Below are 21,250 nucleotides of genomic sequence, written 5' to 3'. Positions count from 1 at the left end.
TGTCTCATATAAGGCACGCTATCTGAGCCACTTTAGACTCCCCATAGTGGTTGGACCACGGCAAACCACTCTGCAGTCCACTTCCACCCAAGTTCCTCCATTTCATGCTGTATCTGACTCCCTGTTGCCCACAGAAATGTACAGGGAGGTTGCTGGCAAGCATGTTTTAATTGCAGATCTGACTGTTTAGTCCATATTTCAACTCTTTCTTAATGCTTTGTTATCCTAATGCAGTCCCAACTTGGGTCTGGTTAATTTTTTTTCTAACTAAAAGTAACCTTTAGTCCTCAATCTGTGTTTTCTCCTAGGGCCGAGTCAGTAAAGAACAAGACCACATCCTGATCATCCCCAGAGGACTCTCATTTGTTGAGGCATCTGCTTCAAACCTGGTAAGAAACACGAGCCACTGTGGTCTCATCCAAAGACAGTTTTTTAACTACAAGCTCTGCCTGTTAATTTAATTTCTTGCTACAAATGAAATGCATCGTAAATGTCTGCGTCAGCATCCTTCTCTGTGTAACTGTGCCAGCATTACATTGGACTGTAATGGCTTTGCATTTGCTTTACTCAACTAGCGCTCTCCCATTACCAGATGAACTTTTTTCCAGTGCTTTTTGGTCTTCTCTGTGCACAAGATCCCACCGTCTCTCTCTGACTGTCCCTTTTGTGTACGTGTTTATCATGTTCTGTGTCACCGGCACCTCTCATGTTGACATTAGCCACTCTGTTTCTCTGTCAGCAAACACTGTAGGTGGTTCAGTCTGTCCGTCTCCCCAGTTTCAGCTGTGCTCGACATACCACGGCGCTAAATGTGCAATAATGTGTTTAAGAGTTCGTTGGCAACCTCGTTACCTCCCTCTGTACGTTTCAGCTCCCTCTAATTCACTTTCTATTTCGGTTTGTCTCCGTTTTGTTTTTCTCTTTCTGTTGCTCTTGTCTCATCAACATGTCTCATCCTGATTGTCGGACTTCTGTTTATTTCTGCTTTTTCCATTTGACAATTTAAAAAACAGAACCAGGGTTCGCCTCTGTGTAGTAGCTTTGTTGTACTCTCCTACTTTGTCTTCGACACCTGCGCAAACAGATAAAATCCGGGATAATATGCTGCAGGTGTGCTTCTGCAGCCAGATTGTGAAATCTGTCAGCACCTCGCTGACAAGCTGATTTCACTTTTTGACCTGCGAGAGTGGTTAGAAGGTAGTGATATAAACCTCTGCGCCTAACTTGCTACTTCCTGATAGTAAAGCCTCGTGGGTGGCTGAGTGGTTTGAACATGTCCTTGTTGAACTCAGTCATTTTTGAGTCTGTTTTTAATTTAATAGGGGTTTGTTTGTCTTTTTTGCTTTAGTTCAGCACAGACACTGTAAACTTGCCCTGAAAATCTGCTTTATTTCCTTAAAAGGGAATAAAGTGCCAAATTGCTGATAATAATTTCAGACAATAAATTCTCTTTGCAGTACAGACACAAAACAAGCGTACCTACCTGAAACCGCCAGAACAGACTCTTCACTAGGGTAACTTTGCTGCCTCAAAAACCTGTTGCTGCAATAGTTAACTAGTTAGACATGGACGTTGACATGTCTTTGATTAGCACACAGAAATAATAGTTCAGTACTGCAACAAAATAATCAGGATAAAACTTGATATTTATTTATTTACCAATAGCAGTAATGCCAGCAGTATTTGGTTCATATTTATTTTGGTTCATTGGTTCATGCCATATATTCATTGTCAAATGTCAGCTCAAGGCTGATAAGTCCATTCAGGCTTCTTGGTTGTTCATCCTCCCAAGTATACTTTTCTGTTATTCTATTAGCAAAAAGAAAACTTTTACCTTTGACAATGTTGTGTTAGTCTTAGTTTTAGCTCTGTTGCTGCACAAAGTAACAGATGATGCTCTTACCTTCTGTCTCTGGCTCAAATCATTGTAAAGTGTAATTAATCATGTCCATGATTGCAAACTCAATCAAACTTACTCGCCATAACTTTTACTAGAAGCCACAGAATCCTTAAAAGCAGTATATGGCAAACTTATTCAGCTGTGAGTATTTTTAGTTTGTTTGTCTGGACCACATCCATCTATCCTGTGGTCGGGCAGTAAAGTTGACCACAACACTGCATACGCTGAAAGACAGAACAAATTCGTGTAACCTGGCACTTCCAGATTTTCCTTAGTGTTTGTGTTTTGATGCCAGTCCGGCACTGCTTTGTTTATATCCATCTGTTTAATCTCTCTCTCCACTTTCAGCCGGCTTTGTCTTAGTAAGCTCAATAGTTACATGATTAAGTTCAAGAGTTTAGGAAGGCAAAGAAATTGATTAGGAGGAAGTCATCCAGAATAAAGCGTGTCAAAGGTTGTGTTGGGGTCAGCTGTGGTGCAGTTGGCTTTGGTTAGTTTGCATCTGTCTCTCCCTGTCAGTATTACTCTTTGAGCTTTGAGGTGATTCTGAGGTCAGTTTGAGTTTGGAGTTGAAAAGAAAAAATGTTTGGTCCATCTGGTTGTTTTAGTTTAGTCTGAAGTCACAGCAAAGTTTCCCATTTCATGTCTCTAAACTTCTCATTGAAATTACTGTTGACTACACATCAGAGTCAAAAGGTGAGAGAATTACTCTCTTTACTCTTTGATTTGCTTGAATCAGGAAACCTTGAACCCTTGAAGGAATTCAGAGATTTCCTTTTCAGTTTCAACTGCCTGCTTCTGGCCCCACTCTCCTTATCAGCTTCTAATCCCCTCCCTACCATGCAGCTGCATCACATTTCAGATTCTTTGACACGTCCTTTGACTTATTTTTAAGATTAGAGGTGCTACACCGGCCATAAGGGCCTCTCAGTTTGAAGGGCTGAAGTTTGAAGGGCGTGACGGGGGTGATCCAATAATGGACCGGCCATGTGACATAACGGTGTTCGATCACACGGCAGCTGGCTATGGCTGTCAGGAGGGGGTGTGTGGAGACATAGATGGGGTTAGTTACTCACGCTTAGCTAGTGCCATTCACTTTCCTCTGCTGGAAAGATCAATAAATTCATCTGCCCAAACACCCATATGCCTTTTAAAAGTCTGAACACCACTCAGAATGCGTCTGAGGATTTTCAGCCTCATTTGACCCAAAGATCGGAAACAATCTGTGGACTCTCTTCAGGAAAGAGACGTATTAACCAGTCGAGCTGGTAATTGCTCAGGCGCTGTATTGGCCCCGTGCCAACACAATATGGTTAATTTTCAACAATATTTTTAGTCGTATGCAGTTTTCTGAGGTTAAATGTCTTACTGAATTTCCTTGTTTTACTAAAGAATGAATAAGTAGTGACCAGATCTAAAAAGGATGTAAAAGGAAATACACTCTAAACTATCCAAGTAGTTATAAACCTCAAACCAAGTAAAACAAGATTATTTATTCAGAAGTTTGAGTAGTGGCAAGTTTCCCATGGTAACACTTTGGTCTTACTTTTAAAAAATCTGTTATATTCTCAGTGATCAATACTCGAGTGTCAAGTTTTCTGCGAGGTGAAAACTTAAAGCCACACCTCCAGTAGGTTTGTGCAGTTTTTGTTATTGAATCGTTTTTTATTCCTAAAATAAAAATGATCTGTTGCTACCAAAGCTAATGAGTAGAGGCACAGCTCTGAAGAAGCCCTGGATGGGAAGGGTGGGTTTTTAGTTTGAGTAATATGATGATGAGAGATTAAAAACAGAGTTTGAAGGGGTTTAAAAAAAATGTAATTCCTTTAATTTTGGAAGGAAATAGTTTCCTGCTCCACGCACACTTTAAGTACCAAACCCCACACTTTTGAGCTGGCTCAGTTTGAACTGGGTTTGTTTCATGAGCCTCTGACTGGATGATGGATGCCGTGTTCCTGGTGTGATAACACACTCTTGGACCTTGTTGGGGGGGGGGGGGGTCAGAAATGTGAGCAGGCTGCTTCTGGCTTGTATCACAGAACAACATGTGCTTAGTGATGCCAATTGTGCACAAGGTCTGCAGGCAAAGTTGTGTTTTCGGTTTGTTATTAGGTTTTACTGTGAGGACTGACATCTGCACTTGCTCTTCCTCCAGGTTTTATATCACAGTCTCTGTGTCCAGTTATCAGTCTCTCTCTCTCTCCCCCCCCCCCCCCCCCCCCCCCCCCCCCCCCCGGTATTGTACTCTCTGTCCCTCCAGGTCCTCTATATATCTTTTGACTCGAATGCTTTTCTCTCCGGTCATGTAATCGAATAACTGTTAACTGCTTGGTAATGAAGTTGTCACAGTGAGTCCACTCCGTTCCACTATTATGTTTCCTGGTAAAGCGTAAATTCATTTCCCAGAGATGAGCATACAGAAAGGAGGAATTGTTGTAATGTGATTTCTGTGCCATCATACTCACAGATGTTGGCTTATCTTTAGGCCTGCTTGGTTAACACTGCAGGGTTATAACCTGCTTGTGAGCTAGTTTTGTATCGGCATATTTGATTTCACTGATGTTGTGATGGTTTACAGTACATCGTCTCTCTGTGGCCTCTAAAGCCCTGCCGTACTCTTGCCGCTTATTGCTTGGGTTAAAGTGTTTTTAACCACTCAAAGCAGATATCCTCAAAGCACCCTATCCTTGCCTCCCCAGGTGAAAGTCAACATCATCGGGGATGTGATCGACCAGGGCTCCACCAACCTGAGGATCGACCCCGCAGGTTTCAGCCCCCATGCTGCCATCTACTCCATGCGTCCAGACATCCGCTGCATCATACACGTGCACACTCCTGCCACAGCAGCTGTAAGTTCACATTACCACACGTTATATTATACCCAACCTTGCAAACCTCTCTGTGATGATTTTCCCTGCAGATTGGTGCTTGATGCTTTTTTTTTTTTTTTAAGAGGGGTGTGATTTCAATTTGAGAAGAGGTATTTCAGGCTGGATGAATTTGAATAGTGAAGTGATATCCCGTAAAATTACCTTGACACCTCGACCAAAAGGGAATATCTTTAAACGACTCGACAGCGCAGAAATGAAAGTTTTGCAACAACAAAGAGGCTCATCACCGCAGTCATCAGAGAGCGCCAGAGTTTCCAAGCTTTCTTCCCACAGGAGCACCAATGAGAAACATCTGCTGCCGAACGTTAAAGAATAATGCAGCTATACAGCTGTAATCCACCGGTCAACGTTTCTCATTGCTGGCATGTCTCTGCTGTCTCCTTCTCACCTTTCTCCTGCTTCAGGTGTCATCTATGAAGTGTGGTATCCTGCCCATTTCCCAAGAGGCGCTGATCTTGGGTGATATTGCCTACTACAACTACCAGGGCAGTCTGGATGAGCAGGATGAGCGCATAGAGCTACAGAAGGCCCTGGGGCCAACAACAAAGGTAGGCGAAGCGAGGAGACTAAACATTGTGCAACATCTTCCATCACTTTTGCATAATTGGTTTGCGATTTGAAGAATCCACACGGTAAATAAAAAGTGCAAACAATAAACTTAGCTTTGTGCAGATGTATTAAAAACCTTTCTACCAGTATCTCTAGCTTCAGACTGGAGTGTGTATGTCCCAGAGGTTTGCTGATAAAAAAGAGCCAAAATGTGTCTTTGAGTCGCGTTTCTGCAGTCTTTCAGACAACAGACCAAAACTTTTAGAGGCTTGGAGCAATTTAGGCCCATATGTTGGGGTAGTTCAAAATAATCAAGCCTGTTTTAGATCTCATCCCTTTAACCTAAGACAGGAAAACGATTGAAATATCAGGGTGTTTATTTCGAACAAGGAGCAATAGTAGGGCAGTCAGGCACCCTTATTGTGGGTTTTCTATTTGCCTTCCATGTGTATGTCTTGCTTTCTGGCGTCTTTAAAAAAAAAAAAAAAAAAAAATCACCGGTTGATGGAATTTAAACTGGAAAACATTCTGGGAATTCAAGGGAGTTTCCGCTGCTTGTCTGTTGCCAGGTTCTGATGTCATCACCCAGTGGCCAAGCCCTTGTTGATACATAAAATCATAATGATTTCAACCTTCAAACTCTTGAAGCTCTTCTGTCCCCTGGGCCAACATTTTTTAAGAACTAGAGAAAACAGAGCTTCTGGATACAAATCAGCATGAGCGCGCACATTCTCCATCAGTACTTCCATTGACTTGGTTACTTGCTGAATAAATAAAATAAACACCATCTAACGGTCTCATTTAATACAAGTTAGAGAAATGGACCTGTAGTGCCTCTCTGTGATCGGACTCTTCTGATGCTTACAATGACTTTTTCTGTGTGCGCGTTCCAGGTTTTGGTGCTGAGGAATCACGGCGTGGTTGCTCTCGGGGAGACCATCGAAGAGGCCTTTCACTACATCTACAGCGCTCAGTATGCCTGTGAAATCCAGGTACACATTGCAGAGCCAAGTGCTGCTGGTACCCAGGACATTCCTGCCCGACACACACACACACGCTCACGCTCACACTCACACTCTCTCTCTTCGGCTTCCAAACACACGCATTAGTCCAGGAGGGCGGTAGCTTTCCTGCTAAATCTAATCTCCACAGCTGCTTTCACATTTCTCCCTCTCTATTTTAAGAACACTCTAACGCATAATCTCTCCCCATGTGGAAAATGTTGGCCAAACACAGCTTTATAATAAGGCTATTAGGAGTCTGATGAAGGGAGTAACAATCTGATGTGTTATTGTTGACGCTGGTCCAAAGCAGCATTAAGAGAAGGATGGTGTTCTCCGTGTTTTGTTTTTAATTAGTAAAGCTGAACAGAAGGTGATACATAAGATTTCAAGGGGTGAGAATTGGGCAGCATGAATGAATGTTTATTGACTGCATGTTCATTTTGAGGTTATCTTAAGTGTATATTCATATTTCATGTAATGTGTCGGTCTGCGTAATCTTTTCCGATAAGATGGCGATAAGCCCGGAGAGCGGTGGCGTGTTTGTCAGGGATTGTGGATTAGCTCAACTTAGCTGCAGCAGTATTTGAAATGGAACATAAGAAATAATATTTTTTTTTAAATCTCAGTGGTCATTCAGACACTTCTCACTGCCGTGTATTTATAAGGGTTTGGATCTGTTTGTTGTGCACCTGTTAACATATTGCCAGACGTCCTCTTTAAGTGACCTTTGGTGTCCAGCAGTGGATTCTTTGGGTCCTGTGGGCTGCAGGATGGTGGATCTTTTACTGGTGTGTGTTGTAGTGCACTGCTGGTGGAGGTTATTAGTGAGTGTCATTGACTTTGGGGTGTGTGCTTGGTTTGCAGCATCGATTAGGTGGATGCTGCATGTCAAAATAACATCCACGTGAATTACCCAGAATATCAAACTGTAACAAGCTGATAAACACTGCCCACTTTGCTCGGTGGTAGTTTGGTTGGTGCAGCTGACTGCTGTGCAGCTGTTTCCATTTTGAAGGGGCAGTTGTAGCAATAAGTGAAAATACAGCTGTGTTGGATTTCTGTTGTCTTGCTTTTTGTTCTTGCGTGTCTTCCTGTTCATTGGTGAATATGGTGGATTTTAGAGATGAACGGCTGTGCCCCCCCGCTCCACTGTAACAGCAAACCAAATCTCCTGATTGACTCTCCCTGGTCAAGCAAAAGAAAACATTAATCCATCCCGCAAAGCCCAGCCCAGCTTAATTTCTCGAAATAAATCCCCTCAGGCATGTTTGCATGTCATCTACTGTAAATTCAATGCCGTGGTAGCCGGAGGGGTCTCTCATTTTGGTTTTGCTAAATGACACTTTTAGTCTGCAGGGGAAATGGTCAGGAAATTTGTTCCTGCTTATGCTCCTTTTAGATAGATGATCCAATGCCGCACATGTATTATGAGAAGGAGGGGGGTGTTGTTTATTTTTGTGTTGCGTAAGCCACCAGCCACCAGTAGAAGCTCACGTCTGTCTCCCTCTGTCCTCAGGTTAATGCCATTTCTTGTGCTGGAGGTGTGGACAACCTTATAGTGCTGGACCAGGAGAAGTACAAATCACGAGTGTTCGCCGTCGCCTCGGCGGGTGCTATCAACATGGCTGGGCAATACAAGTGGAAAATCGGTGAGCTGGAGTTTGAGTCTCTGATGAGGATGCTGGATAATCTGGTAAGTGTATAAAGAAAAACCTAAACATCAAAAGTGAAAGTTTTGTCAGTTTACCACACAAACCCCCCCGAAAAAGACACAAAAAAGACCTAAATAAACACTTGCATGGTTTTAAAAAAGATATATATGACACAAAAAATGCATAATAATCATAAAATAAATCATTTTAATCTTTACTTGTTGTGGCTTTGTGAAATCAGGAGTGTAATCATTTGTTTTAGCAAAGTAACCCATCTTGGTTTCACTTAACATGAGTAAGATCCCTGCTTCAAAACCAGGAGTAGACACAAATCCCTGGTATCCAAGGGTATCCAGTGTGAAAGCACTCAGTTACTGATTTATAAAACGATAATAACAGGCCTATATGGATTTCATAAAAGTGTCACATCTGGTGTTTAACCACTATGGCACACATTTGGTCTGAGGTTCGTTTTAGTTCACCTTTCTGTTTGTTTCAGTCTTATTTCTGTTGCACTAATGATGGAGAACTATTCAGCTACTAGCTGTGGTGGCTAGTGTGGGTGAACAATACTGGAAAAGGGCGCCACCTACAGTAAACTAAACTTTTAACGTGCAATGCAAAGAAGCAGTGCTGATTCCAAAGCTCATCTTTGGAAAGAACAGCAAATGAAACTTAAAGGAAATGGAGGAGCGTTTTGTTAGTACAGTGATAACTTTAAAAATCTGGAGTGGTTCAGTCCCTGGAGATTTGCTGAATGTTCTTCCTTGTCTCAGATTCTCATGCCTTTTGTCCTCCTTGCATCTCTATCCGCGTGTGCTTCGCTCGCCTGCTTCACCCGACACTTTTCACCTTTCTCCATGCTTCCCTCCCACCTTTCTCTCCTCTTTTCCCCCTCTGCTTTCTCAATGAATCACTGCCTCCCAGACTGTTGCAACTTTGAATAGTTCATCTTTGTCTCCCTTGCTTTCCTACTCTCCCCCTTTACACACTTCATAAACGGCATTTGTGTCAGATAAATTCTTGGATTCAGGACAGGACCAAGGCACATTTGTAACAAAAAGGGAGAAAGTGGGAGAAAAATCGAGTAGTTATACTGTGTCTCGGCAAGCTGCCAGCTGTGAATATTTAGAAATGTCTGAATATAAAGCAGAATTTTGCAGGAGGAGATCACGCCAGCTCAGTTAGGTTGAAATGTCAGTATCGACTGAGATGTGGGGGCTGAGATGAAAAGGAAAGGGGGAAAGACAAAAGAACGGAACCTCGCTGTCAAGCCTGGTGTGGAAAACTGTCTGAAAACCAGCTGGACTAAAAGAGTGCACTGAGGGACGAGCGATGGGAATGTGAGAGAAAAAGATGGTTGGGAATAAAGTGGAGAGAGAGAGAGAGAGAGGAAAGGAAGAGGATGGAGGGAAAAGGGTGAGAGAAAAAGGGGGTCAGACAGGAAATGACTATCTAACGCTGTCCTCTGTGTTGCCAGAAAGCCTGCAGTCAAAGCACAGTCTTTCTTTTCCATGTGACTAACTATGAAACTGGCAGGCCAACCAGCATTACAGGAATCAATGCTCATTTCTGTCGTTCATGTACTAAAAACGAAACCGATTGAATGTTTATTATTTATAATGTCAGCTGTGAAATCAATGTCATGATACAAAACTTATTCTGGAGCAGTAGTCATGGATGATGTGGGGAGACTACTGTGACATATGACAAGGCCTATGTAAATGTATGGATCAGCACAAACCAGATAAAAGAAAGCAAACCCTACATGTGATCCTCTGCGACGCCTTTTAGGGCTACAGGACAGGCTATGCATACCGGCACCCCATCATCCGGGAGAAGCCGAGGCACAAGAGCGACGTCGAGATCCCCGCCACGGTTACAGCGTTCATGTTCGAAGAGGACGCGGATAGTGGTGCAACACGGCTGCCCTTCAAGTTTCTCCAGCAGCGGCAGCAGAGGGAGAAGACACGCTGGCTCAATTCACCCAACAGCTACACCAAGGTCAGCGTAGAAGGTGGAGAGGAGCGCTACAACAGCCGGACAACCACGGTGAGCAGTGTGGCTGGGAAAGTTAGTGTGTACATACCCACAGCTACTGTGGACTGCTGTGTTTTGGCTGGACTTGCATCCCAGTGCTAAGAACAAATGGTACTAGATCACCATCTAGTGGCTAAATTGTGAACTACAGGGGTTCAGCTGCATCATCATTATTATTTTTAATATTATTAATATTATTATTATATTTTTTGAAACAAAGTTTTCACTGGTCTTCTGTTAACAGTGGATGAAGGCAGATGACCCAGGAACCCCAATTCGTATCGAGGATCCCAATCAGTTTGTCCCTCTCAACACAGATCCCACTGAAGTGCTGGCGAAGAGGAACAAAGTAAGTAAAACTACCATTTTCGTAGCTTGATGCTACGAACGTGACGAAAATCTAAAGATGGAGTGACAGAAATTGTAGGATACACTTTACTATTTTGTTCTGGGTTCTGTTTAAAAATGTGAGGATATTAACACTTGACACATAATTAAGGATTAAATAAATCTCTATCATAGCCTCATATGTTTAAGGAGGGCATAACAGCCACGATGCTACTTTGAAGTGTCAGGTTTTTTTGTGGGCTTCTTTTGTTTTACTATTCTGAAAGCCAAATATGAGCATATCTACACCAGGGGGTAGCTAACTAGAGCCATGCTAAATAGTAATAGTATTAATTTTACTATAAAGGTAATAATGTTTCAATAAAGATTATCTAGAAATCACCAAACAAAGCAGAAAACAGTCGAAATCAATCATTCAGATTAACAGAGGTGAGGATTTACAGCAGCCAGTCCCCTAAATTTAACATTTATAGTATCAAAGTAGATTAGTTATAAAAATAATTTTAAAGAGTCGCCTACTGTACAGTTGTTGTCAAGAGTGTCTCTTTCTACCATACTTTTATGTGTATAGTCTGGTCCCCATGTAATCATACTACTGTATAATTTGTAGTCAGTGCTTGTGAAGACGGCTACATTTGAACTGTCACTGCACTGGTTTTAGAGCATCTTACAAAATCAGTACAAATCTAGGCACTGAAACATCTGACTGTATCAGGCATGTTGTCCTGATTCCTGACAGAATGTTTGTGTTCACTTGTTTGGGTTATTAGAGTAAGTCACCGTGTGTTTCGTCCCGTTACAGATCAGAGAGCAGAACCGGCTTGATGTGATGTCATCAGGGCCGCGGTCTCAGCACCTCGCAGGCATCCCTGTCGATGAACCGCGAAAGGTGAGAATTTCCTCTTTCTCGCCTCTAAACCTCGTGTTCTGTGGAAACCGTCGTTTTTAGAGAGCAGATCTTCAAAGAAGAAAGTATCTGGTGGTAAACTGTAGATGTGTAACATCTAATATCTGTTTTAACAAGACAGGTTTTCACAAAAAATGCATAAAGTTTAAGCAGTTAGATGCTGTGACTTAACAATAAATACTTTTAATTCCTCTTAAAGGGCACACCGGGGTACATGACAAACAGTTTTTGCAGGATATTCTTCAATTAACAGAAAGTCCTTACAGATATTTGAAGAAAATCCAGAATAGCTGGTGTTGATAATGCTATAAAAACAGTTGAGGTTTGCAGGACATCTTTATCTAACTTTAAGGAGAAACTTATAGGTGGGCTTAGTTGTTCTGGGTGATTAGAGATTTGCTTTTTTGTGATTATGATAGAGCTTTTCTGCATATTACAGGAGTTTCCTAATCTTAATGACTTAGTGAGAACATTAGAGGAGGAGGACTCTCCAAAACTATTAAAAAAAAAAAACTTTATCCAAAATTGTTCAGACTGCCAGTTTAAGCCACTTTAATGACATCTCTTGAACACTAGGGGGAGACAAGTAAACACATTTATAACGGATGAAATGAAGCTCTTGACAGTTGCACTTTACTAGCAAGGATAGAATTGAATGTATAAATTAATGGAACAAGTGAAGTAAAAATGTCTCAACTAGAAGTTGTGGTGCTGATGGTTTCGTGGTTTAATGTTTTGTCTTGAAGGATCTGGTGCAGATAAACGTTCTGGTAAATACCAACGTACGTTTTCCTGTCTGTGGTTGTTTTTAGTTTTTTACTTTTTTTTTTTTGTTCGTTTTATGATTTTTAACACTTCATCACTCGTTCTGATCAAAAACCACTGCATGTGTTGTAGTAGAGTTTTGCTTTAAAATTGACAACTGTTTTCAATGTATTACTTGTTTGCTTTAAACGAAACTGCACTTATTCGTGAGAGTTGTTGAAGTGTGATGATTTGTTGGAGCACGAGTCTTTTTCTGACATTTTTAGGCAGAAAGCTTAGCAGAGATTTAAGCTCAAGTGCGTTGTGTGTGTGTGCACGAATGTGAGTAATAAAAACATCTTGCGTGGAGTTGATTAGATGTGGACTCTGTGATGTGGTTTTATCTTTACACGAGCTGCCTTAGTCATCCTCTAATGAATGATTGTCATCCTCAGACACAGTGGGTGTTTGTGCCATTTTTAAAAAACGTATTTTTCTTTTAAGTCGGTCAGTGCAGTCATGACTAAAGAGGCGGTGTTGTTTTCTCTCTGTGTGTGTGTGTGTGTGTGTGTGCGCATGTTTTTTTTGGTACGTGTACCTTTGGTGTGTGCTTGTGTGTTAGTACATGGTTTGTTTTTTAAATTTCAGAGTGTGTGCCAGTGCCTCCTGATTATTTCTCTCTGTGTACGTGTGTCCCATCCTCACCCCTCTGCCTGTCTCCTCCCCAGCCATACGTGCCCACAGAGGAAGAGCAGATGGCTCCCCTGCCTCCCAACCCTTTCAGTGAGTTGTCAGAGAAGGCGCTGGAAGAGTATCGCAAGAACGTGGAGAGAAGGCAACTGGGCCTCAGCGGTACGGCACATACGCTCACGAATACACTTCTGTTAACAACCATCAAAGCTCACGCACACATGGCGAAATGAACTCGAACCCAGAGTTTTCTTTCCTGCTGCCAGCTGCAGACGACCTTACCAATCGGTGAAGGTTCATTAAACAACAAAATATTGAGCCGGGGCTTGAAACAAATTGGATCAATAATCAATATGCAAGATACAATTTGAGCGCGCACATCGGGAGATTAGTTTGAGCCAGCAAGAGGAATTGTCATCTGCTTAGCTGGGTGCTGGCGTCAGTTTACTCCGGTGCAGGAAACTGGTCCTTTTCTTTTAATTTATCACTTTATATCATGGTTTTGATACATTTATTTAAAGTAAATCTTCTTTTTTTTTTTAAATGCTGGTCTATTAACCATCACAATCATCTTTAATAACCCTGAAGGAAAAACTAAGACCTCAAGAAATCTTGAATATGAATTTATCCGGTTCCGCTTGTATCTCTTGAGAGCTGAGTGAAATCAGTTTGTGTTGCCCCTGGATTAAAAGCTCATCGGCACCTAAAACTACTGTTGGTGTTTGAGTCATTAAAGGGGTTTTTTGCACGTTTTAAAAGACTTTAAACTGTGGAAAAAATAAGACACTAAGAGCCAGATATTCAAAAGTCCTTAAAATAAACAGCTGGAGCAGATTTCAACTTGAGCTTAAAACTAATCAGGATTTCTTAAAATTGGTTCTGCAATTACAAAGCCGTCCCCTTGGAGACTGATTAGTAAACAGCTCAACTTTCCTTTGTGCCCTCTCAGCAGTCTGGTGGTAACAAAAGATTTAAATGATCTCGGTCAACGCGTGCACAGACGCGCATCTATATACCTATACGTCTATATCTATATGCAAGGTCTATGGCTGCTTTAAACTGTGTTAACCTTGTCAACACACACACAAATACACACACAAGTCAAGGCTAATCATATTAGCCTTCTGTCCTATTATCTTTCAGAGAGGCAGAGGAAAAATCAATAGCGAATCAATATCTGGGGGGCCTTCTGTCACACTGGAGCACAGTGAATGTGTATTTGTGTGTTGTGTATATTTGGGTAAGGCCATGTGTATGGATGGCTGCAAATGTTCTTCTGTGCATATGAAACATGGTGCGACTGTATGTGTGTAAGGGGCCAGTGTGACTAAGATGGCAGAGCGAACAGACAGCAGGTCTTCACACCCGCCACATGATCAGAGCCCGTTGCTATGACACTTTTGCCCCCATAGCCCCATGAATCCCCGGTGACCAATCTGGAGACAAGCTGGAGACCGTCTGGAAAGGCCTGATACATGCTCGGCCCGGACACGCACACACACGTTTATAGGCTTAGCCTGCGATTAGTTGTGACATGCAGATTGTATATATTGATCATTTTTTTAAAAACAGATTGATTATAATGCGCATTATATAAGAGAACTGATCAAATTGAGCTATATGTGACATAGATATGTATGAACACATGTACAGATGCGTATTATGTGCTATATGTTTCACATGAGGTGACAAAGCTCATGCAAATGACTACACACACTGAGATCATCTCATCTGAGGCTCGCACGCATTTTTATCTGTGTATATACAGAACACCGAGTACTATCACTGCACAGATCAGGCTGTTATGCAAACACGTCCTATACGCTGTGCTTGTAGGAGTTGTGAATGATTGTGACGACTGCCAGCTCGATGTGTAAGCCCGAACGTACTAATGAATGTGTTAAAGTGATCAGGGAACGTCTTTCATTCAGACTAATTGGTGTTTAAAATAAAATTAAGCTACTGTAGCTAAGCTGCGTGGCAACACTATGTGCTCCTTATGGTTGGATAGAATTGTTTAAGAATCTAAAGTTCAAAGGGGACTCATTATGCTTGTTTCTTTATCTATTTTAAAGAAGAATATAAACTTTTCTCATAATCTCCTTATTCTATATAAGAGTGACTGAGATTTCTTTTCTTTCTTGCCCTAAACTAAATTTTTCTGTATTTAAATGTCTCACAATACAAATACTTCAGTCTATGTAAATGAGACATCTCATAAAGAAAGTTTAAACTTTGGTGGTCTAGCTAGCAGTGGACCACAAGTCACCATCAAGAGCGTTGTCTGTGTTAAGGTTTAGCAAAATGTTACAGTGTGTGCTCAGCCACCCACGCCCGGGGGCGGGTGGATTGATGGCACTCTGATAGCTGGGTGATCAGCAGACAAGGATTTTGTAAATTTTGTTGGAAAACAGCTGTGCATGGCCTGATTCTAACATGTGTGTGTGTTACCACTAATCTGTCAACCTCCCCACCCCACTCCCTCCGGACCCTTCATCCCAATTCCCTCCAACCTCTCATCCCACTCACCCCTGCTGTCTTCCCTCTACTTCCACCCCCTACACCCTGCCACAATCCTCTCATCCAACCCTCACAACCTCCCCCCACCTGGCCCCGTCCCTACCCTCCCTGCAGATGGCGAGCACGAGCTAACCTCTGACGATGGCTCCACTCTCTCTCAGTCTCTGTCTGTCACCCAGTCCCCGCAAAGCACTTCAGCTAAAGAAGGTATCACTCACTCACAGACTGAATTGTTTTTCAGAATGAGCTTCACTGTCTTGCTTTTTGACTTTAATGTCCGACGTGTGTTTGTGGACGAGCATGAGAGCGTAAATTTAACTGCAATAGACTAAATGCTTATTATACAGTGCCTGAACTAGCTCATGCTGTACTAACTAGTCTTTCATGTTAAAACGTGGTCATCTAATTCAATGAAACTGCAACAGTTTCACTACATTTAATACCTCTCTGGCTTTTTTTTTTTTTTTTTTTGGACAATTCAAATTTATATTGGGTTATGAAAATGTAGCATTGCCTGAAAGGTATGAATTCATATTTTATACACTTATTATTTTGCCATTGAGGGTCCAAAGGTTTGTTTGTTTTTTAGAGCAATGGGAGAAGCAATTTTTAAAGACTTGAAGTCTTGTAAACTTATCAAGCATTCAGGGATTTCTGTGATTTTGCAATTGGTTGCCAGAGAGTAGCTGCTTCAAGAAATGGCATCAATTTGTGGTTATATCAGCCCAGCACTTTTCTCTCATTTTATTGCTAAGATAAACGAACTCCCTCCTGATGAAAACTCATACTTCCATTTTCTGCTAGTTATCTGGGTCTGCTACGGTGTGAGTAGTGATGCCCAGACCCCCCTCTCACCAGACAGTCTTGGGGGGGTAAGCTGTCTACCATGTCCTGCCCAGAGGTCTCCTCCTCGTTGAACATGCCTGAAACACCTTGCCTAGAAGGCGTCCTGATCAGATGCCTGAGTCGCCTTTCCTTTTGATGTAGAGGAGCAGCATCTCTCCTCTGAGCTGCTCACCCCTATCTCTAATAGAGAGCCCAGACATTCAAAGAAGGCTCATTTTGCCAACAGTTAAATATTCGTTTGGTCACTACCTACAGCTTGTGGCCATAGATGAGAGTAGGAACATGGATCAGCCAATAAATTGAGAGCTTTGCCGTCATGCTCTGCATCACTTCCTAATGAAAGATACAAGACGGTATTGATTTTCTTATTTGGCTCATTCAGTGTTTTTATCTAAACTTGAGGTTTTGTCGCAGTCTTACACGCATCATTATAAAGACTTATCAAGAGTGAATGTTCATTTGGTGTTAACATCACAGATCTGAGGGATTGGTAATGGGAAGTTTCACATCACTGGGTTTCTTGCCTGTTGCCGCCCTTTGAATGTATTTCGTCTGTTAACACGCAAGATTGACATTTGAAGCCATTTGGTGTGCCGCCAAGAAATGGCAGGATCATAGAGGTCTCTCTACAAGTTGTAAATAATGGCACTATGGGATTGGCTTCCTGTCCACTTCCTTCCAGGGCAAACACGCAAAACCACACAATAACAATTAACCAATAACGGCGCGTTCACTCAGGGGACCTATATTTTCTGACACTGTCACCATGAGGTCAGCCGTGGTGTACAGCAAGCCTTTTAGTCCAACCATCTGGTTTTTATGCAATGATGAAAATAACCTGAGAGGACACGTTTGGTGCGTAATATGAAACCAGCGCCCTGGATTGGTTAACCTGCATTTGCAGCACAGAGAACGGAGATGTGACGCTTCCCGGCATGTTACGTGAACACCGATTAAGGCAGTGTGTGCAGTGTGCTGTTCAAAGCTCCCATTTTGTTGGGTTGAAAGGAGGGCAGACTCTCTGGGCTATCAGGTCACTGGGGTTTTTACGCAGGGATATTACGAAATATGTAGAGCACGGGGACACTGTGTGATTAGTACATCCGACAACAGAGCCTCGCATTTGGCACAAGAGGACACAATGAGACACAATAAGAGATGAGACATATTCAGTGTGAGGAAAATATATTGATTTAATCAGTCATTCCTCCAATATGATAACATGAACATGCACCTCAGTGATGCTCCACCAGTAATAGTTATGAGTTTGTTCTTGGTGGACATCCACAAGCTGAAGATTCCTATTGGTGGAAAACGACTAGAAAAGATCCAGTTTTAATGAACTCTGTTTAACTACCAGATAATAGCTTGTATGCCAAAATGCTAAACATGATCATGATGTAAAAAGCCAAAGAATATTTTATTTGAAAAGAGAATGCCTTGCAGCTCATAGATTTACCCTACATGTATCCCTTCCAAAGAACACTTAAATCCAGGGAGCTCTTCTTTGTCGTGGGAGAATTTATCACATCTTGCAGATGTTGTGCCCGATGTTTTCACCTCTAACTTGTGTCTGGCTAATTTCCCTTCCCGCAGAGAACCACACAGGACTGATGAACGGTAAAAACGACCACGGGGACGTGGACGAGGAGCTGTCAAAGCGCGTGAGCCAGCTGACCACCAGCGTCGAGAGCGTGGAGATCACCGTGCGCTCCGGGGAGAAAATCGAAGAGGCCCTGTCCCCCGAGAGCTCGCCCTCCAAGTCGCCCAACACCAAGAAGAAGAAGAAGTTCCGCACCCCATCCTTCCTGAAGAAAAACAAAAAGAAAGAGAAGACGGAGGCTTGAGAGCGAGCAGGCAGCAGGGGGCGAGGCAGACGGGGAGATCATCTGCATAGAAGAATGAGGGGCAAGCAAACCCCCGTTTTCTGTTTAATAATGTCTGTTTTTATTTTGTTTTAAATGTCCTTTTATGTTTTTAATTTTATTTGTTTTTTAACAAAAGGTTTTATGTGCAAAAGGCAGAGGAAACGAATTAACAAAAATCTGTTTGTAATAAAAAAAGAGACGTTTTCTCCTTCTGCAAAAAGACAAGAAAGCTTAGGGGTTTGGGGCGGGCAAGTGAGGCCACAGATTAAAACTGCAACAGATGTGGGGTGGCTAGGGCTGGTAGTGGGGTGTCTGCACACCTGACCTCCTGTGCAGGGCTTTAACGGGGCTCCTTGAAAGTGTCATTGAAGGCCGGTTTAGATCCTGAGTTTTTGGCTACTCCTGTGATTATTCCCGGGTTGAAAAATGGAACGTGAAACCACGTTGTTTTTTTTCTTGCTTCAAATAATTGGAATGCAGCCCGAGTGTTGTAAAACTGCACACGTTTAAAAGAAACGCTTTTTTTCCTCCCCTTCTAAGACCTTCCAGCCCTTTTACCTCCTCCTTCTTCTTCTTTTTTTTTTTTTTTATATCCCGGTCACCTGACTCTGCATACGGAACAGCGAGACCACATAAAATTTCAAGTCACACTGGAAAACTGGTCTCAGAGGGAAAAAGAAAACAGCCACAGGGTTTGTGTTGATTTATTTACTGTGAGAGAGGATCTCTCACGCTCTTCAGGCTACTGTAGGCACAGGCTTCTGACAAAAACCTTCTTTTCAGCTTGTTGTGGTTGAACTACAGATGAGTTTTAAGAGTAGAGACAGTGAGGCTGACAGTCTATCACAACTTTTATCTGAGAGAGAATATTTATGTAGCATTTTTTTTTTCATCTTGTCCTTTTCATCTCAGTGTTTGTTGGTTTTTTTGCCAAATTAATGGGAGGAAAAAACAATCTCATCTTAAGCAAGCATCTCTATTTCTAGTTTGTCATCTCATTTTTACTGAACACAAATTTGGTATTAGTTGACTGTTTTGTACTCATTTCTAAGCTTCTACAGAGAATACAGATGTTATGCATGATTTCTCTTTTTTTCCTGTTTTCTTTTTTTTGCAGCAACTGAATTTATTTGGCTGTCTTCTGTAGTGATGCCTGATTTTTTTTTTTTTTCTTTTTTCAAATTATATTCTAACCTTCAGAGTACACAAAGTTACTATATAACACAGATATATGAAAACTGGATATGTTGGCTATAGATTTATTTTCTCGTTAGCTATATATTTTTTATTTCATGGTGCAGCACTTTTTGTGGTATATAACACATTTTAGTTGCAAGTGGTTTCACCAGTGAGGAGGATCGTGAAGTAATTTGGTAAAAGTCGTGCAAGTAGAAAGCGAGGCATGGTGTCGGGGAGCGGTCAGGACCCAGAAAGTGAGTTGAATGAAGACGGACAGAATAATCTTTCATTGGTGTCACACGTGAGAAAATATTACTGTGCTCAAGCAGCGTTTCTGCTAAACGCAGTCCCCAGCTGCGATGGGAAGCATGGGTCATGGAGAGTAGAGCGGTGACGTCTTTTTGTTTGGTGTGTTTGTGCGTGCGTGCGTGTGTTTTTAAGCCATATTGTAATTTTTTTTCTCCATTATTTTAATAAGACAAGGGTTGTGATTCTTATCTGCCTGCTCAGGCGTCATAGACCCTAATAAGAACTCTGTTAAATCACCCCAGTGACTGCATCGACACCCCTCAGGCACCTCAAAACTTTATTATTTTATTTTATATTTTTGCAGTGGCTACACTCACAGCAGCTACGCCTCCTTGCTTAATTTGCTGTTTTATTTCCTCCAAGAACTGGAACATCATTAGGAGGTCATAGGACATTTTATTTTTTTATGATTCCTTTCCGGGCCCGGTCATTATTTCAGCTTCTAAAGCCTCCCCTCCTGTAATTTCTCTTCTAAACACGATCCTGTTGTAACTGGCGGATGACCCACAGTTGAACTCAGCAAAGCCAAAGTGTGATGGGTTGCTGCATATCCTCCCCCCTGCAGTTTAACCAGATGTACCAATATCCCAGCTAGCAATGTGAAGTATTGGATTTGGAGGGAGTGCGGGAGGGTTTAGGGGCACATCTTTAGCCGTGTTAAACGATAGCTTTTGGCTCCGGGCGAAGAACTGAGGTCACACAACTGAAAGATGGAGAAAGAGAGGAAATGGAAGTGCTTATCTGTGTGTAGTAGACAGGAGCAGGGGAAAAGGACAACCTGATACTAACACACCATATTTTCACCACTCAGATGTTGTTTTTTTGGTTTTCTTTGATACATCGCTCCTCCAGGAAATCTTTTTTCATCCTCCATTTGTATCGCAGTATGGTTTTTTTTTTTCTTTTTTTTTAAGTTTGCAGAACGCATTAGGTGGTGTTTTTTTTTTTTTTTTTTATTAACCCCTTTTTTTCTTTTTTAGCAAAATTGCTTCCAGATGAACTGAATTTGCATCACATCCTTTTTATTTTCTCATCTGTTTTTGACTGTTTGCACCTTGCTTTGCTAATGTCTCACCCTCTTTTTTTTTTTCTTTTTTTTTTTTCTGTTCAACACAAAAAAACAAACCAAAAAAAAGTAAACAAACAAAAAGAACGAGTTTTGCTTTGGCATGCCAGAATGAGCCAAGCTACTTTGTGACCTGTGAAAATCCTATATAAATGGTTATCTAATGGAGTTGCTTTTAGATGTATTGCTAATCTGTGTAAATTCACAAATAAAACTGTATTTTAAGAACCCGATGCTCATTTTTTTTCATGTTTGTGCTTCACAGTCCATATCATTCTTCAGCTTTAGTTTGACATAATCCATACACAATCATTTTACTTTAACATTTCCATGAACGGAGTAGTTTTATAAGCTTAATGCTGCATTTTCATGAGGTTTCAGTATTGTAGAACAGCCTCATGGAAGAGAAAGACCTGTGCTGACATACAGGACGCTTTGTTGGTGGTGGTGGGTGGGGGGACTCTGGTGCCTTTATCTTTAATCAAGGAGTGAATTAATATGAATGTATACGTATGTGTGTTTATAGTTCAAACTGAAAAATATGGCACTGATTAAATGTGAAAATCATCAACAGACCCAAGAACTCTGGAAGGACAGAAGTCATGATGAGAGTAAACATATGCATTGAGTCATGATCCCATGGCTATATAAAGCAGCACTTTGTAAGGTTTGTGTATAAGGAAATCTTTCCGTGACAAGTTATTGTTGTGCTATGAATAATCCTTGTCATTATTTTC

The 21,250-nt window shown here is 41.7% G+C and overlaps 1 protein-coding gene across 11 annotated transcripts in view; it reads left to right on the top strand.

The window, feature by feature from the left end:
- The window catches only part of add3a (adducin 3 (gamma) a), a 101,310-nt gene extending 80,564 nt beyond the window's left edge, over window positions 1–20,746 (top strand). For 7 of the 11 annotated variants that reach the window (XM_004539135.5, XM_004539133.5, XM_004539136.6 and 4 more), the window contains 12 exons: window positions 309–389; window positions 4,600–4,749; window positions 5,196–5,339; window positions 6,234–6,332; window positions 7,861–8,037; window positions 9,791–10,048; window positions 10,281–10,385; window positions 11,187–11,273; window positions 12,038–12,073; window positions 12,764–12,887; window positions 15,360–15,452; window positions 17,688–20,746. In XM_004539135.5, the coding sequence (XP_004539192.2) occupies window positions 309–389; window positions 4,600–4,749; window positions 5,196–5,339; window positions 6,234–6,332; window positions 7,861–8,037; window positions 9,791–10,048; window positions 10,281–10,385; window positions 11,187–11,273; window positions 12,038–12,073; window positions 12,764–12,887; window positions 15,360–15,452; window positions 17,688–17,938 (1,605 nt within the window). In that variant the 3' untranslated portion in view covers window positions 17,939–20,746. The remainder of the gene's footprint in view (window positions 1–308; window positions 390–4,599; window positions 4,750–5,195; window positions 5,340–6,233; window positions 6,333–7,860; window positions 8,038–9,790; window positions 10,049–10,280; window positions 10,386–11,186; window positions 11,274–12,037; window positions 12,074–12,763; window positions 12,888–15,359; window positions 15,453–17,687) is intronic. The other 4 variants (XM_004539137.5, XM_004539138.5, XM_004539139.5 and 1 more) reach the window with 4 other exon arrangements.
- The last annotated feature ends 504 nt before the right edge of the window (window positions 20,747–21,250 follow it).

This window comes from Maylandia zebra, linkage group LG6 (genome assembly GCF_041146795.1).
Source record: "Maylandia zebra isolate NMK-2024a linkage group LG6, Mzebra_GT3a, whole genome shotgun sequence".
NCBI lineage: Eukaryota > Metazoa > Chordata > Actinopteri > Cichliformes > Cichlidae > Maylandia > Maylandia zebra.
Note: the sequence above shows the minus strand (reverse complement) of the source record. Positions and strands in the feature narration are given on the sequence as shown.